At 38.6% G+C, this 18,871-nt stretch overlaps 2 protein-coding genes across 3 annotated transcripts; one reads left to right on the top strand and one right to left on the bottom strand.

Annotated features, from left to right (window-relative positions):
* Nucleotides 1-1,163: 1,163 nt before the first annotated feature.
* Nucleotides 1,164-15,562, bottom strand: LOC103711601 (Haloacid dehalogenase-like hydrolase (HAD) superfamily protein). 2 transcript variants are annotated; one of them, XM_008797816.6, is made up of 8 exons: nt 15,114-15,562; nt 14,590-14,660; nt 13,998-14,156; nt 11,043-11,109; nt 5,343-5,438; nt 4,392-4,438; nt 2,623-2,703; nt 1,164-1,526 (listed from the first exon to the last, which is right to left on the bottom strand). In XM_008797816.6, exons 1-8 carry the CDS (start codon nt 15,456-15,458, stop codon nt 1,400-1,402), a joined length of 993 nt encoding a protein of 330 aa, XP_008796038.3. In that variant the 5' UTR covers nt 15,459-15,562; the 3' UTR covers nt 1,164-1,399. The 2 variants fall into 2 exon arrangements, with proteins under 2 accessions (XP_008796038.3, XP_088576129.1); XM_088720003.1 differs by lacking the exons at nt 1,164-1,526; nt 2,623-2,703 and adding an exon at nt 3,062-3,719.
* A 2,691-nt stretch (nt 15,563-18,253) lies between these two features.
* On the top strand, nt 18,254-18,871 carry LOC120109096 (uncharacterized). Its single transcript, XM_039122839.2, has one exon. It carries the CDS (start codon nt 18,254-18,256, stop codon nt 18,869-18,871), a length of 618 nt encoding a protein of 205 aa, XP_038978767.2.

Below are 18,871 nucleotides of genomic sequence, written 5' to 3' on the forward strand. Positions count from 1 at the left end.
TATACATAGATATGGATGTTAATCGGATGTAAAAATTCATGTCCATATTTGTTTTAAACAGATATGGATGCAAATTAGATACTAGAAGTACGAATATGTATGGATATAAGTCGGATAATTAAACTTTATGACCACGTCAAAGATATTACTAAGCGGATGATAAATCAAATTAATAGCATGTTAATATAATCATTTATTTTTTTAAAAAAAATTATGAGTGCTATATAAAATTACATAGGGTTGAAAATAAAATTAAATATTCGGATATGGATAGGGTAGTTGTCTGTCCATATCCATATCAATTTTTTTCTGACAGATATGAATATGAGTATGGATATTAGTCGGATGCTTAAATTTTTATCCATATTTAAATAGATTCGGATACGAAAATGGATCCGAACGGATAATAACTTCCAACCATACTTAGACAGGCAAGTGCCATAACCGAACATGTGATGACTCCAAGTTCTAAAAAGCATCCTCTGATCATGAACCTGATACTTTAGCATCTATATTTGCCTACTTATGTTGTGAAGAGGCTTGGTGCATTAATATGAGTCGCATAAAAACCAAAATTATCCTTCTTTTTATGTGAACCACTCTATCCTTATTGAACACTCCATTGCATAGAAATGTAGGAATTACTTGCAAATTAAGTTAAACAAAATAGCAAATATATTTGTGGATTCTAGTGATGATATGAGAATTCTGTTGGAAAGATTTTAGATGTGATACCACCTCGGGATGTAATCCAAACACCATTGCAACTAAGTTTATCCCTAGCAGTCCAAGCAAAGGAATAAACTAGAATTGAGCATAAAAAGAGCAGTCTTCTCATTTCGGATCTCCTATGCAAAAACTTTTACTGTCTGCAAAAGAGAGGTTTATCATTAGTCAATAAGTTGGATCTTCCAGCAAATCGGAATGGCACTCGTCAAGGCTTGAGCTGTTGCCCAGGTGTCAGTCATACAGACCATTCTATCCTATCTAAAGTTGGATATTCAAGCTCTTAATAAGGGTGCAAAGTTTTGAGCTGAAGAATATATGCTGTCTCCAATTACTTACAAATGGTTAGAAAAAGGATTTGACAAGAAGAGCGCAGCATAGCAAGATGAATTTCTTGCTTCCATTCATTAAACAGATTGAGCATGTAAGACCGGTTCACAAAAATGGACCATTTATAGTTAAAAAAAGAAAATGTCATTGAGAACATATTGGCATGCCTGCAATCTCACAGTGAAGCATTTATGTTACCAACAGGAAATCATCTTTCCAATATTTCTTTGGATTTGATACAACACTAATTACACCAAGCATGTTGCCAATTTCATTTCTATCTTCACTATGTCATGCAAAAACCGGTAACATGGTTGGCAGAACAAGCCTGGGAGATTTACAACTATGAGCTGACATATTGTTTTTGGAGGAGGTTAGCACAAAACGTCAAGTCGAACCGAACCTCAGGAGGGTCTCCAATACAATCAAATACTGCATCTGCTGTCACAAAGTCCTCCTCGGCAGTGTAACTGCAAAAGAAACACAGCGACGCATCTGACTGACAAACAAAGATTATATAATGCATGCATTCTATTTTAGATTCACATATCTATTAAGTTATAAAATGGAGGATTAGGATTTATTTTTATCAAATACGTAAGCTATGTACGGTGTTTGAGTGTGTTATTTAACATTATTTTCACTATTTAGAACGTCTAACCTCTTAGTATCTATCTGATTATATTCGATTCTTTGCATTTCTAGATTAAAAATTCTTTTATATTGATATATGCAAATTGAAATGCTTTGGTCAAACAGCTTAATTATCTGCAACAGTTAATCCCAGAAAGATTGTCCAGTTGACTGCTAAATTTGCAAATCTGTTGAAGATAAGACGGTTATTCTGCATCAAGTAGGCTTCAGCTTCATAATTTTATATCACCTGACCTAAGATTAGATTTTATACTTCAGCTGTTTATGAATGACCTCGTAAAGTTTCTACTGCCTGTAAGAAATATTATCAAAAATTAACCACAACTTTTATGAGTGCATCATATAGTTCAAAACTTCAAAATTCAAATAGTCACCGGTAGTCCAAGGACAAAAAAGGAAAAAAAGAGCAAAAAACTGTGGATGTTTCAGAAACACTTCTAAAGCCACCATCACTCAGATATCACTCATGTAACAATGTAATGTAACAACGTAGCACTGCATCAACATTCTAGTGTTGTAATGCAGACATCGATAAGAATATTCAACTTGTTGCATGAATGAACATTATAGATTGAATAAAATGTTTCAAGCATGGGTACAGAACTATAATTGCCCTGTGGCTAATATTTGGTACTACATGATAAGCCCCATGCACTGATAGCTCTGCTGAAGAAAATAAATTCCATCCAAGTATATTAAAGAATATATATTAATGGGCTCGAATTCCCTTTAAAACTTGAAATCAGCTATCTTTAGACCATATAGCATGCTTTAGTTATATCATTTATAAGTGATTAGCTCCAGTTGAAAAACATACCTTCAAGAAACCAATTTCAACATTTAATGCTCAAAAATGACATATGGCCCATCGTCTATTTATGAATGAAAATGTAGGAGAGAAACTATGCTTACCCGCTTTTTGTTACTATGCACTTCATGCCAGCAGCTTTTGCTGCTGCAAGACCTATGGCACTGTCCTCTACCACAACACAACTGGAAAGCATGGAAAACAAAGATTAAAACAACAAACCCATTTCACATTTGTTCCTTTGAAAAATTATAAAAGATATAATGAAATAAGTCTCTGGATAATGTAAGATTAGCAATAGACTTGACTAGAACTAAAATGGAAATTTTGAAGTTCCATTGGAATACAAAGGCCAAAAAGAAAAGTTGAAAGTATGACAATCTGTATCATACATTTTGCAATACCTTCTTGAAAATTCATGAAGGGGAAAGAATATTAACGTATATATATATACAGATGTGCATATACACGTACATGTATAATATGTATGTAGATCTATATATATGTATACATGACGGAGGATCAGAAAATGAAAGTGGGCACCTTGTAATATTATAGATGAAAATAGGTGCTGCCCGTTCAGAAAGCCTCCTGATGACAGACCACTTACAAGCTCCTAGACAAAGCTTCATTCCTCCAACCATAGCCCACACCCTTTCCACTCTCTAATAATGTAAATGTAGAGGCATTTGGAAAGGCCACTTCTTTCACAAGGTAATTCCTCCCACCATGGTCAATTTCAAAGAGGTCTTTGAAAAGGTCTTGGAACTACATTCCCCTAGCGAAAGTTATGGTTTCTCTATTTGTGCTTTTAGGTTTTTTTAGCTAGTAGTTATTGGACAAACAAAAATAGTCACAGCTTCATCTTAGAATTGTGTTCGTCAACCTTAGTCAATGTCACTTCTGTGATAAACATTACTGCAGGCACTCCAAACGTGATGAGTGTTTGGCTCAGTATTTTCTAGTATCGGATATCTTTCTCTCAGCTTCTTCACCACTCAGGTGCTTTGCTAAAGTATTTCTGGACCTGTATGATCCATTTCATACCCATCTGCACCAGATATTTGGCCACTGGATTCTGCTCTATGAATCAGTCCACCAACGATTGTCCATTCCATTTTAGTTAATTGAAAGGAATCATCTAACCTCCGATGGCGACAAGGGACCCAGAAAACAAGATGGTAGTTGAGAAAGTTGCCACCTGGAAACTTCGGTAAGAGGTTTAGTTAAATATGGTGCAAAAAGGAGGATTTTACAGTGCATGTTTCCAATAAAAAAACAACCAGCTAACAGAAATGAGGACTGGAATAACAAATTAAAACACAAATTATGGGATAAGTTGGATCTTTTAGCCAAATGACATTTAAAAATCAGAAAAAAGGAACATAATTGTATGAATGAAGCATAAGCATCATAAAGAACCATGATTAAGATTTTGTACAGGTTCAGGAAACAAAAAAGAACCAATTTAAACTAACCAAGTTCTCATAGTCAAGCAACTGTGTATTATTGAGAGAAGCAAAAAGATTCTACACATGGGCTTCAGCATGCTTAGAGAAAGCATGCCAGAACCAATTTATGTAACTCTATGGATGTAAAACAAAAAAAACAGGATAGATGAATTAATTAAATCTTTACACCACAATAATGGCAAGCACGAGGAAGCAATAAGTAGTTTGAGTATTCACAAAGAGATAGAATAATACTTTTCGATATAGCATAATTGCAATCATATTAAAACGGAATATATATATACACACACTTTACAGTTGAATAGTAATTTCTAAAAGATTATCTAAAACTTTCATGTCTTTTATGAACTTGTGAAGCTTATATAAAGTGCTTCAAGTCTCCATGTAATGTTAAGCAATACCTAGATGGCTCAACACCAAGAGTATCGGCTGCTAGTAGATAGATGGCCTGCACAAAGAGAGAGAATAATCAGCATCATAAACTTTTATTCAGAAAGATACAAAGTTATGCTAATAGAAATTTGGGTGAATAACTGACAATAAAAAATTATTAACAAGCACCCAACAATACATGGAAAATACATCTGAGAAGCAGCTAGTTTTCCCCTCTTCCCTGTTACTTCAGTACTTGAAGCATGATTTTATTCAAATTCTGTAAACCAAATACCCAGAGATCCTTCCTAAATTGCACATGAGAAAGGAGATTGCATAAGATGGAATCAAATTGTATTTTTTTTGTTTTTGGCATCTCTATGATACATCAACTATTCCATGTGCGGTTGATCAATATGGCATTTGTTATGTTAGACTATTAATGTGTAGAATCTTGGATGAATAACAGCTGTTCTGCGTAGAACTGAGAATAAAGTAAAATTATTGACCTTCATTTGCATTCATTTGCACCCTAATTTATAAGCCAAAACACCTAAGAAGGAAAACCCATTAAAGTATTATGCAGGTTTCAATACAAGTGAATTGAAAGTGATAAATAAGTATAGAATCTATTTAGGTTGTCATATGATCCTTAAGTCCAGGAAACTATCTGCTGTAAGTCATTAAATATAACTGCTATCATGGAGAAAAAGTCATATTATGCTGGATATCAGAATTAAAAAAAGAGCTAACTGAAAGAAAAGACTTTAATAATAGCTAAATAAACATTCAATGAGAATCCAAATCCAAGTCCCTTGAATTCCCATTTTCATATTGTGATTTTTGATTAGAAAAGATTAATTGATAGAATCCAAAAAATAAAGTTTTAGTGAACCTTGAAACCAGAGGAAAGAGAGGATAAAGATTTGGATATTGGAATAAACAAAACAACACAAACCCAAATAGAGAAAAATAGTTACCGGATCAGGCTTTTTACGAGGAACCACGTCTCCTGCAAATATTGTTATCTTCTCTGTTCGTTCAGGGCCTAACAGGAAGGAAACTATAGCTGCAACCTGCATCCAACATATGTATTCAATGGTCAAAATGTTTAAAATTTCCAGTAATTAAAATTTTTAAAATTAAAAAGGAAATTGTAAATAACTTTTTGTCCTGAGAATTTTTTCCAAAAATATATGGATTCAGGTAGAAAATGGACTGCCAACATCTCACTATGCAGGCAACAGGATTTAGTATAGACAAGTAAACTTTATACATGAATTTACAATAACAGATTCTAAAGAGAAAAGCTACTAATACAAAAGTGGCTATCAGAAAACATCAACAGCGTCCCCTGAACTTAATGATTCCATGCAACATCCTTGGTGAAAGGTTCAAGCCTGATGATTTATTCTAGTTCAATTTTTAAAAATTAGAGAACCTTCTGAATCAATTCTTTTCCCATTCTCTCCTGTGAACTTTTATAACATGATATGAGCAATTTAGGAAGCTTAGACACAAGAAACAGAAGCCAAATTGTTACTCAAAGACCAAAGCCTATTAAAAAACAATGAATAAAAAAGAGATGCTTCAGCTATTACAAAAGACGAAAAGGAGGACGAGCAAAGTACCAGTTTAATATGTGGACCACTGATTTTCCCTCAAGCTGAAGCGGCAAGCAAGGTAAAAATAGCACCATTATTGCTTACTTAAGTATTTCTACCTAATTTGGCAAGTGAGTCAGCTGAGTAATTTATTTTGCAAAACTAGAACTAGAAGGGATTGATTTAACAAGGGTTATCACTAGGATCTGCAGAATTGAACTTAATTGAGATCCTATCCAGATTCATACACCTATAGATATGGCGCAGATCCATATATAGATTCAAAAACCATATAAAATATTGAAGGTATCGAACTGATTTTTGTGAGACCACCCTGGACTCAAACACAGTCTGGACCTGATAGTTCATACAGTGTTTAATGTACAATTTTACTCTTATTCCTTCATGTTTCTTCTTGTAAAATTTATCTATGATACTTTTTAGCTGTCACCAGCGAATTGTTTTGAGAATATATAAAAAAATAAGCTTACCAAATAACAATACACACTTGAACAGTTGAACCAATACCTAACCCAATCAGTACCCCAGTGTCAACTTAATTATCTTTCTCTCTCAGTGTCCAATGTCAACTTAGCATGCTTTCTTAGGCATAAACTAGATCTCTCCAGATCATTTCCACAAAACTTCATGAGAATGTTTTGCCTTAACTTAATATGCCTTTCTTCCATTGTGTTATACATCTCCTTATGAGTTTACGCTATGATGCTGGACTGGGTTATCGAACATGTTCTTATATCATGTCCAATGGGCTAAGTGAGATACAAACTGAAAGTTTTTTGCTTAAGATAAATTCATGTTTAGGAAGCCAGCATATCATCTACTAATAGACAGGTCAATCAGAAATTGGAAACTTGTAGGATGCTTTAAACATGGCTTTGAGATTTGTGCATGACAAGATGATGGCGGAAAGCTGTTACTAGGCTCAGGCAATGGCGATGCATCTGCTGTGCAAAAATCTCAGAGCCATTGTGGAGTGATTGATTGAAACCCTATTTGATTTTGATGAGCTCAAAGCATTTGAGTATATCTTATATTTTACTAATGAATTCAATTGAGTATTTCAGTGAAAATCTTGTCTAAATGTCTCTAGACTTGGCTCAAGATATTTTGGATAAGGTATGAAGTCAGATTGAACCAAAGTCTGAGACTCGAGTCGACTCCAGGATATTACGAGTCGACTCCAAGCGTATCAGAATCACTGGCACGGGCTCGAGTCGACTCCAGACCAGTACGAGTCGACTCCGACTGAGAACAGACAGACGAACAGAAAGCATCAACTCAAAACCTGTCAGCGAGTCGACTCCTGAAGTGCGCGAGTCGACTCCGATGCTTACCGAGTCGACTCCGGAGTAATATGAGTCGACTCCAAGAAGCTACAGTCAGAAAAGTCAGAGAGCGTTATTTCGACCCTGAGATTCGAGTCGACTCCGGGGGAACGCGAGTCGACTCCGATGGTTGGCAGGTCGACTCCAAAGAAAGTGAGAGTCGACTCTCAGTGGAACACTAGGCAAAAGTCAGAGAACCGTTTTCGGACTCTGAGATTCGAGTCGACTCCCGCAATACACGAGTCGACTCCGAGACAGCGCGACACCAAAAAGGCAGAAGGCCATATTTCGGAAACTGAGAGGCGAGTCGACTCCCAGACAGCTCGAGTCGACTCCAAGGCAGCGCTCCACCAAAAAGACAGAAGGCCAAGTTTCGGAAACTGAGAGCCGAGTCGACTCCAGAGAAGTTCGAGTCGACTCCAAGACTGGACGAGCCAAAAGACAGAAGATCGGGAGTTCGGGCTCTGAGCGCCGAGTCGACTCCCAGGATTATCGAGTCGACTCCAGTGGGCCAAGTTGAAAATTGGCTCCGTGGATTTCATGAGATGAGCCGACTCCGAAAATGCCAAGTCAGCTCCAGAAGTTGGCGAGTCGACTCCGGGTCAAGACGAGTCGACTCCCAGTCGAAGAGGCCACTTTAATTCAAATCCGGAACAGTTGCCGAGTCGACTCCAGAAAAGCATGAGTCGACTCCCGCTACAGCCGAGTCGACTCCGACCCCCCAACGGACATATTGTCAGGTTGTGCAGAGTGTGCAGAACGGGCAGAAAAAGGTCTCTAACGGCTAGTTTCTGTGGGGGATGGTTTAAATAGCCACAGAGGACTGTAGCAAGGAAGAGAACGACCATTCCATTCAAAGAGATCAAGCTTTCATTCTTTGCAAGTTGGTTTTCAACGAAAAGAGGGAAGAGCGGCATTAACTTCATCCAACTTCCTCTTTCCAGCATTTAAAGAAGCCTCCTCCTGCATTCAAGTCGACCAGACATTCAAGAGGAGACCCGAAGCTCAAGAAGCCCTACTCAACTCCAACTCAAACGTGTTTGAGGGCTTCTAACCTCTCTTCAGTTTATATTGTTATTTATCTGCTTTTGAGAAGCTTTGTTTTCCGTTTGTCCCTTTTATTTACATCTTGTCTTTGCTTGGTTCAATCGGGGGATTGAATCAAGGGTGTAGAGGTTGGTTGGTGAGCCGAGTGTAAAACCAACGTGTGTAAGGGTTCGATTGTGATCCCGAAAAAACAATCGGGGTGGTTCTAGTCGGTGAGCCAGGGAAAACCGACCGAGTTCGTTGTGAGCTCGTAAAACAACAAGTTTGGTTGTGAGCTTGTAAAACAACCGGCTGTAATCCAAAGGGTTATAGTGAATTCCCAAGTGAGACTTGGGGAGTGGACGTAGGAGCAAGGGTTAGCTCCGAACCACTATAAAACATTGTGTTTGTGATTGATTGTCTCTCTCTATTTCTCTCATTTCATTCACAGCACATATAAACGAATCAATCATCACGCTAAAGCATTAATTAGTCATCCACAAACGTTTTAAATAGCTAAGTTATTTTAAAACCCAATTCACCCCCCCCCCTCTTGGGTTGTCTATCTGGGCAACAGCCATTAATGGAAAACTCCTGTTCAAATGGAAACTTGTTCTCATTGCATAGCAAACTTAAAACCGCACCCGTCCCACAGTTCTAGGATTTCTTTTTATAAAAAAAATGATTGAAATGCCAGCATCTAGGATTGAATCCAGAAAATCTCCCTAGTGCACACAAAAGTACTGTACCCAAGCTCCATTTATCACATCATTCAGTGAATAGGAGTTGTGAATAAGGTGACTGTTTGGGCATCCAAAGCTCTGTTGGGGAAAATATATTACATCAATCTAACTTGTGCATGTTTTCTCTGCAGACCATATTTCTTTTGCAGGGTTCCTTGAATTGACATCAGGCTCTAAAGACATGTACAACATGAATAGAATCAAGAATCTTAGTATAGGAAGAATGCAGACCACAGGTGGGCCACAAGTGACCAATTTATTGAGTCATTGCCTTCTTCAAATCCCCTCACTTGAAATCCCTTATCTTGTTTAGCTGTTCTTTCTCCTTAGTTTATATCATTAGTTATTGGGTCATGATCTAAGGGATGTTTAGCCCACAATCTAGCTGTAATACCTCCTTCGCCACTCTTGCCTTAAAAGTAAAAGGAGAACAAGTGTGGAATTGGTCAATGGTCGACACTACTTCAGGATTCAAGTCTTATCACCATGGTTGCTTCAAGCTTCAAGTAAAGACAGAAGAGAAAGCGACAAGGGAAGAAGAAAAGAGAAGGACAAGAGAAAAGAAACAGGTTATCCTAAGGCTAAGATATTTACAATTCCTCTAAACATCTGTTACACTGACAATGACAAGCCTAAGAGATGACTTTCTCTCAGCATCTGCATTGCTATGGTCACAAAGATGAGAACCTCAAGATAGAACAGAGGGTTAGTGATGGGGTGAATTTTAGGGTTTAGGTGTTTGCAAGCATCAAGAGAATATAATACACATTTTAGTAAGACGCCTCTCTCAGTTGCTTGCAAGTGATGGGCTGGGTGGGTTAACCCATCCTGGTCTTAAAATGTTAGCTAGTACTAAAACAGGTATACTTCATGTATCTTCATTATTTTCATTAGCATGAGACTGATGAATTTAATTATGTTTAAAAGGGATTGTCATATCATAAATATTTAAATCTGATTTTATGAAATGAAATTTAGGTTTTCGGAAAAGTTCATCCAACCCTACCTCAAAGTCAATTCAGGCCTCAAAATTTAGGCCTAGTTAGGGCTGATGCCTATCTTTAGAAGCTCATATATTTAGTGTCAGTCCAAGGCTAATACAATAAACTAATAAGATGGTGATAAATACCTCAATTTTGAATCTGTCGACATGGTTATGGCGTGGTACAACATAGTAAATACTAGGTCTATAATTTTATTAGTTCCAAAAGAAAGAACAGTCTAAAGATGGAAGATCCCAAAAACTAAAAAGAAGATGTACATATGGTGCATGTATATCTCCAAACCATCAAACTCCAGAGAATAAGTTGAACAAAAACAATATAGAATGCAGAGCCAACATGTGCATGCCATTATAATTGTGGGCGTCTTTGTAGTTGTCAGTCTAAACCCACAAACAGCTGTAGGCTACTTGCTAACTTTGTATAGAAAAGTAAAGCTTTGTAACTAGAAATAAATGAATGCTTTAATGTTGTTTGTACTCATGAATGCATGTGCTCGTATGGAAGAAACATACATAATGTAGCATTCTAGCATCATTTTACAACAACAAATTGCAGTTCCATGCCAAATCTATCCTGTAATGCAATACCCTTTGGTCCTCTGCAATTCTAGCTCATTACCTGCTTACACGATATTTAATGCAGCAATATGTAACTTATTGGTGGCTTGCATCTTTCCAGCATCAAGTATGTTGACCTACTACACTATATTTCACTTATAAGTGTGTATGGATTCAATTATACACATTGAAGTCAAATATCATTTGGAGGACCTATTACAATTAAGAGAAGCAAGCATAGTGATGAACTATAAATTAAGATATAACTTACCAGGCTACAAACTATGAGTTTTTAAAAGTAAACAGAGTTCCTAGTTAGTAGACTACAACTATTCTACAAATTTATTTTCCTGAGCAAAATAATATGGCACATGTAATTGTGGAACCTGATAATTCATACCGCCTTCTCATTAGAAGTGCTGCACACGGCAACTTTCACCCCTTTTGCCAGAGCCTCATCAATCAGCCTAAACAATTAAATAAGTTTAAATTATTAAACTATCTAGTGGTTAAATGAATAACATACTGTAGGAAACCCACAGACCTTAGCATGCATTATCACAAGAAATCGAATATCCTTTTTTTCACTTTTTTCTCGTTCTTCCCGAGAATAATGGTGGGAGCACGATGTGTTAGAATTATCTGGGTCAAATACTTGGAAAATAACACCACCAAGATTTGAACTTATAACCCTCATCCACATAGAGGGATGCAACACTAGGCTAAAGCCCAACTTGTAGACCAATTAATTGGTGATTTCCATGACATGGTTTCAATATAAGATTTGATTTCAGAAAGCCTTGTGTTAGCTTATATTTTGTTAAACTTGCATAGGTAATCTTTTTGATCATGCAAAGCAAAATTAGTCACCACAAATTTAGCTTCACTAACAAATACCAGCATTAAAGCATGATTTTTTGTATAAACTTTACAAAAGCATATTTTAGCCTAAAAATCTGAGCAAACATCAACAAAATGGCCTTGCAACAATGAAATAACGAACCAAAATGAAGTTTGTGTTGTCCATGTGGAAGGTTTCAAGTGATGCTGCTACTGGACTGGGTAGTGCCCAGCATAGACATGACATGCCATGCTAAAATTTGAAAAACAGAAAAAATGTAGTACCCTTTTTACTAGCAATTTTTTAACAAACAAATTAATAGATGTCTTGCCTACCATTTCAGTGCCAATACTAAACCAGCATGGCAAGTACCGGCCAACACAGACTGGCATAGACTGGCACTTGAAACCTTGCCGACACACATCATTTTTTCCTTCCTTTTAAAAATTGGTCATAACTTGTTCGTGCATGCTCATAGAAACAGCAAATGGAATTGGGCTAGATGTTTTATTTCTATTATTATCACTAGCTCAGGTAGTAATTTGTGGCTGCTGTAGGAGAAGTTTGCCACAATCATTCAGAAAGAAAGGAGGAGGGAAGGAAATGGAGATGAGGAATCATTCAAACACTTTTGGTAGACCACAAGGCCAGCAATCACATCATGGCAAGTACTCATTGCTCACTAGAGTGCATCTATAACCCAAGGGAAGGTCCATAACTCATGAGACATCCAAAAGATGTAGATCACCTAATTTAAATAACCAAGCCACCCAGGCACCAACTTAGTGGATCCAACAACCAAGATGCCCTCATAAGTGTGATCACTAATAAAACTATTTCCACATTCTTGGGTATTACGAGATCTATCGCAAAGAAGGATATAAATAATATTGGCATGTGCACCTATATTTGTAACTTGTAAGTATATATATACATATTAACATACACACACACATAAATAGATACATAGCATTTGGTATCCAGTGCTGTCAATACCAAATCAAATAGTAGCCCTTTCAAAATGAACATCCAAACCATTGATCATGATCTACAATCTCTAAGTTACCTAGAAACCATAAATCATTTGTTTGTATGTCTCTTATCTACAAATCAAATGACGAAATGAGCATTTTAACAATATGATACCATGCTTGGATTTGATTTATTGTTTAAAAGCAGCCATATTAGTTTGATTTTTGTTTTTATGTGCTTTAAGATGTTTCCATCAAGATCAGTGGTTTGAACTTCAAATTATATTAGCCTATCAGGTAATTTATCTCAATAACTATATTGCAATCATCCAGAACCTCTTGATGTATGGGTAAGAGACCTCCAAGACACTTATTTTCTAGTTTCTAGGCAATTTAACCATTGTAGATCATGATCAACTCTGTGAATTTTCATTTTGAAAGATCACCATTAAATTTGTGTTGATAGTATTTGGAGACACAAATTATCGATGGCCTGGTATAACCAGCAGAAGACCAATAAATATCTATAACTACTCAAGGGCAGGCATCCAAGATATGATGGTTTGACTTCATGTATGACCGACCATAGTACTTTCACCATTTAATAAATGAATTCTACTTCATAATGCTTTCACCGTTCATCATATGTTGGCCCGTATGCACTTGCCTAGTTGTACAAACAAACTCCATGGGACCTTTAATGGGAAAAATTATACCACTATGCACTTAGAGTTCAAATCCTTCATCTGCTGCACTTAAACTTGCAATTAAATTCTGTTATAGTGTTTTTTGCTTCATAAAATTAGGATATTTTTTACAAGAAAGGTAGAGTAGCCTGCAGTCTACCACATTTCAATTGGTAAACTCGCCCAATTAGCATTGAAGAAACATTTCACTAGCAATTGACCATTTTTCTAAACTGGAACATCTCTTAAATGTTGGAGCATACAAACTACAATATCAAAATGAGGCTACCTAGCAGCTTTTGTAATTGGATAATAACACTGCCATGCCATCAAATGAAGAACTAGGCACATTATTGTGGTTTAATTTAAACTTCGAGTAAGCCTTCCCAATGTCCTCAGATCATTTAATTCTACTCCATAACCTGTTTGTAGTTTTCCATCAGGATCCACCAGGGCATAGCTTGGTTTTCTTTTGAGCATCCTCTTTCTTGACAACACATTCTTCAACATTTTCCTTACTAAAGGCTGATGTCTTCTTTGGAACTAGATATCTCAACATCAAGGAATGAGTTAGGATTACTAAGGAAGCTTATGCTTTACAAGTAGAAATATAAATATATGATATTATTACGGTATTGTCTTAGTAAGTTGTACTTAACATCATAAGTTCAGGGTTGTAAATGGCATTATCTTCCTGAGAGGGTGTGGGCTTCAAAAGCCGATCTGTGAGAATGACGTTCTTAAGAATTCCAAACTTCATAAAAACTAAGGCAGTACACCATGTAAGATAATGGATCAAAAACTGCAACAGATCTCAATTACAGTTTTATTTGATTGGAAACTTGAAAATGTCTGACCTTGCAACACCAGGTCGGAGAGGAAGCAGCTTCTTCTCAATAAGGGCCATGAACAATTCTGTTTTCCTTTTGTGAAGAGAAGCTATAAAATCTTTTCTTTCTTCTTCAGACTTTGGTGCTTTATCCGGCCAACCCACCTTGTTGAAATATGCTGTCATTCTAACATACCATGGATACATCATTAAATAGTCAGAAATCAAAGTAGTTAGAATAAAAATTAGGCAAGAACCTAGAAAAACATCTCCAGATTAACCAATTTTTATATAATATTTTATTTATGAACAAATATCTTATTACAAAGAAAATGAACAAAAAATCCACTAATTCAATTCATACTTCAAAATAGAAGAATCAGATGCCGCATATTTTTTAGTTAGATTTCATTTTGGCATAATAATCACATGGAAGTCCCAATATGTCCTTCGACCAAAGTTGTTGTAGCCCTAACGCATAAAAGGTAAGTATTTAAATTTGATCATCCCTTCATTAAAACCATTAATGATGATTGACTTCATAAATCAAGTTAACAAATTAGCATGATGGGGCTGGTATAACCTTCAAATCAAGATTTTTAAGATATAAGAGCTTTTACCTCTCCTTTCCACCACCGATCTTGAGCAATTCACCATATAGCTCCACATCCCAGCTAACACCCAATTCCTTCTGTAATTGTACCAACGAACATCAAAGAAAAAAAAATCTTCATTTTCTTGACAAGAAAAGTTTTCTATTTGTAGTCAAACAGACCACAGGAACTTCACAGTCAATCTCCAATTTGAAAGATTGATATCAAGGACTCCATACTTCTTTACTAATCGGTACAGAAGAATAGCATCTTTCATGATTGAACTACAACTCGAATCAAAGAAAACCATTCAATTTTACAACTGACTTCGAAATAAGATTCATCTGATTGCGCAAAATGTGAACTTTTGCCACTACACAAAGAGGCTCTGCGGCTATAAATGATTCAAAATGCTTAAAAAGCCTATTCACTGGACTAATCATAATACGGCAAAGCCCAAAACATGTATCAGCAAACTAATTCAAATCAAAATCTTTATTAGCATATAAGCATCGAATTCCCAAGCTAAACCAGAAATTCTAGCATCAAACCTCGGCAAAGGTCTCGTTAAAGGAAATCCGGTGGCCGTCTTTCTCCGTGTCAACGAGCACGCCATCGCAGTCGAAGAGCAGAGCTGCCGGAAGCAGCGGAGTCGAAGAAGAAGAAGAGGAAGAAGAACAGACCACGCTTCGCCGGCGACTGCGAGGAATCGCTCCACCTACCCACCTCCTCCTTTCCAAAGAGGAGGAAGAACGGAAAGGTGGCGTCCTTCTGCCATGGAACTGGGGAGTGGGAACAGAAGTAATAGTTCTCGAAAGCAAAAAAGGAGAAGAGAGGCTTTTCTTCGATAGAATAATTACGCAGGAATAAGCTGGAGAAGCAGCAGTCGCGGCCATTGGCGACCGAGCTTTTCACCTTCTTTTTTTGGTTCTTTTCGGCCTGGAAAAGAAGGCTTATCTGGAAACCCGCCACAAATTTGGGCTGTGAGTGTTGTACGGGTTCGGCTTGTATCGGTCTTTTTATTTTAATTTTATTTTTATTTTTATTTTTTTCTAAAACGGGCAGCCTCACATTATACGAATATAGATCCATTCAATAAAATGTAAAAATAAAATATCGCGGAGAACCGTAGGCAACTTTTTCTTCTGCATTTATAAAGTACCGTCTGAGTAACTAGTCACGTAAAAAGCCACCAATCTGCGGTTCTATTGACCTTCCTATAAATATGCTTCCCATTTTTGTCCATGAAGGTTGTATCGGTTGCGCAAAAGAATGATGTTCTTCCTTCGTACCATTGGAGCGCTCTATACAATTCAAAAGTAATCTCTTTTTTTTTTTTCGTTCATCCATCTGCATAAATTACAAAGCAAATACTATTCGATCGAATGGTGGATTGACAAGAAGGAAGGTGAATCCTTCTTTCCCGTGATGGATACGACCTCCGTTCGTCTTGCACAGCATTTCTTTCCCATAACTATCTGCCTCGCCTTGTGAACGGATTGGGGGAGAGCATCTGGGGCTTGTATAGGATTTGAGTTAACGGCCAGGTCAATGGGAGAACGGCTTCGTTCTCTCCATTCTTACTCTTTCTTTTTATTTTTGCTTCTATTTGTAAAAGTAAAACTTGTATCCAAAAACTTATGTTACGTATCAATCTATATTTTCAACTACATTTATATGGCAATGTAATGATAATGATTCAAAATTATTATGTTATAAACACATATATATGATAATGAAATTATTTTAAAATATAGTTTTAAGTATTATATATATATAAGATTACGAGTCGACCTCATTGATGCAGATGATGAGCTAACCATGAACCTTAAAATAAAGGCCAAAAAACAAATTGGCTCATCGATTGGTTCAATATGTGGCATCATTTGCTACTCACACTCACTCATCATTTGTATCAATATAGCTTATGACATGATGAGCTGAAATTTTGTGGTGCATTGCCTAGAGGGATTTGGCTTCCATCCACAGTGGATCAAATGGATACAGGGTTGCATTCTGACACCGTCCTTTACACTACTAATTAATAGCTCGCCGTCTCGCTACTTCAAGTCATCGGTGGGACTCCAACAAGAATGTCCCCTATCACCCCTTCTGTTCATCATATGTGCAGACACCCTGTCCCGATTTTTGCAGCAGGCGACGTCGACGCAAGAGATGGAGGCCTACAACCCGACGTAGGGGATGACCCCGATCTCACACTTATTATTTGCAGATGATTGTATGCTATTAGCTCGTGCGACGAGGAGGTCAACACTAGCCATCAGAAGGATCCTGGGGACATACTGTTGGATATCTGGTCAGCAGATCAACCTGTCCAAGTCAGCCATCTGCTTTAGCCCGAAGACTGAGCATGGGGTGAAGGCGTCTATCATGAGCATCCTGGGGATCGGTGAGCAGGAGAGGACCCTCAGGTACCTCAGGATTTCGATCACGGGACGCCGACTGCGCAGGAGGGAGTGTACGAGCATGGAGCAAAGTATCAGACATAGACTGGAGAGCTGGCAAGTGGGTGCACTATCGATGATGGGCAGAGTTATCCTGGTATGGTCAGTCCTGAGCTCCATTTCCATCTACTTGCTTTCTAATACCATGGTCCCACTTGCAACTCTACGAGGTTTGGAGAGGTTGTTCAGAAATTTCATCTAGGGGTGGCAGGGTGACAGAGGGGGTGTCCACCTTATGGCTTGGGAAACCATCTGTCAGCCGATGAGCCAGGGTGGATTGGGTGTTCACTCACCGATCGAGCATAGGAAGATACTTTCGACCAGGCTGGCAGCCAAGTTTCTTCTGAAGCTGGCTAGTTTATGAGGCGCTCTGATGAGGGCGAAATATGATGACCTGGCAGCCCAGGACACCATGCACGCTGGACGAAGAGCATCTTTCATATGGAGGAAGATTTGTGCGCATATCCCGAGGGTGTTACCGAAGATCAGATGGGAGATCAGGGATGGCTAGACAGTCAGAATTTTGGAGGATAGGTGGTTAGCTAAGGGGATATTGTAGGGTTGGCCCACCATGGTTGACCATGGATGGCTGGAGGGCCGAAGGGTATGCGAGCTCTTCGTCAGAAGAAAGCGGAGGTGGGAAATGGATCTCATTGGGCACATGTTCCGGGAGCATCTGGCTAAGAGGGTTCTAGTTGTGCCCATCCCGGAGAGGGCGACAGCTGACAAGAGAGTGTGGAGCATGTCTAGGTCGCCGATGGTGAGGGCCCGAGACCTCTCGGGGCTGGTCCCCGGGACCCTTGACTCGACAGATGGAGAGCAGATGGATTTGGAGGCTGCACATTCATCCTTGGGTTGCCTTATTTATCTGAAAGGTGGTCTGGGGATACCTGCCTACTAGAGCTGTGTTGGGGAGGCGGGGTGTGAGGGTCCCTACAGTTTGTGTGACTTGCTCGGAGGTGGAGGAGACCATTTTCCACGCCCTCATAGACTGTTCGCGGGCCAAACAGATATGGTGCTATGCTTCGGGCTAGCCGGATCAGTGGCAGAGATGGTCGTCTGCCGAGGAGTTTTTATGATTTCTGGAGGCCTCGGCATGAAGATCTGTGTTTGAGAAGAGGGGGACATCTGCTGCCTGTCTAGCCTACCAGTGTTGGCTGGATAGGAATGCCCGAGTCTTCAAGGGAGTCAGCCCTCATCCGAGGGTGATAGCGGCTAGAGCCCTTATGCAGGAGGCTGAGATCACCGGCGTTACAAAGGCATCACCTAAGTTGGCTGGGGACATCTGGGCCCTCCATTCTGCTCACACAACGTCTAGGACAGTACTCATCTCCTGGATGCCCCCATCCCCTGGTTTTCTCGAAGTGAACTTCGACGGCAGTGTGGATGATGAGGAAAGATGTAGTGGCGTGGGGTTCGCCATCCGAGATCACGACTCCAAATTAGTTGCGGCACATGGTCGGCGGACTTTTGACTCAACAGTGGTGTGTACCGAGCTTAGAGCAGCCTGGGAGGGCATCTACTATGCGAGGCGGACACTGGGTGCGGACCATATTATTCTCGAGTGCGATTCAGCCACAGTGGTTGAATGGATCCAGAGACAAGGATGCACTGCTGAAGACCGGCTGTTGATCCATGAGATTTGCAGGTTGATGGAGGAGTGTAACTCCCACCAGGCTTCACACGTGTTTAGGGAGGCCAACGAAGCGGTTGATTGGGTGGCTTCCTATACGGCCCACCACTCCGGTGGTTTTGTTTGGGTTGGAAGTGGGTCTATTCCAGGGCCATTATGTAGTGTTTTATTTTCTGATTTTGTTGACTGCATTCACATCCGTAGTGTTTGA

The sequence above is a fragment of the Phoenix dactylifera genome, chromosome 4 (genome assembly GCF_051530095.1).
Source record: "Phoenix dactylifera cultivar Ajwa chromosome 4, Ajwa_hap1_PhDact_Kaust_v1.1, whole genome shotgun sequence".
Lineage (NCBI taxonomy): Eukaryota > Viridiplantae > Streptophyta > Magnoliopsida > Arecales > Arecaceae > Phoenix > Phoenix dactylifera.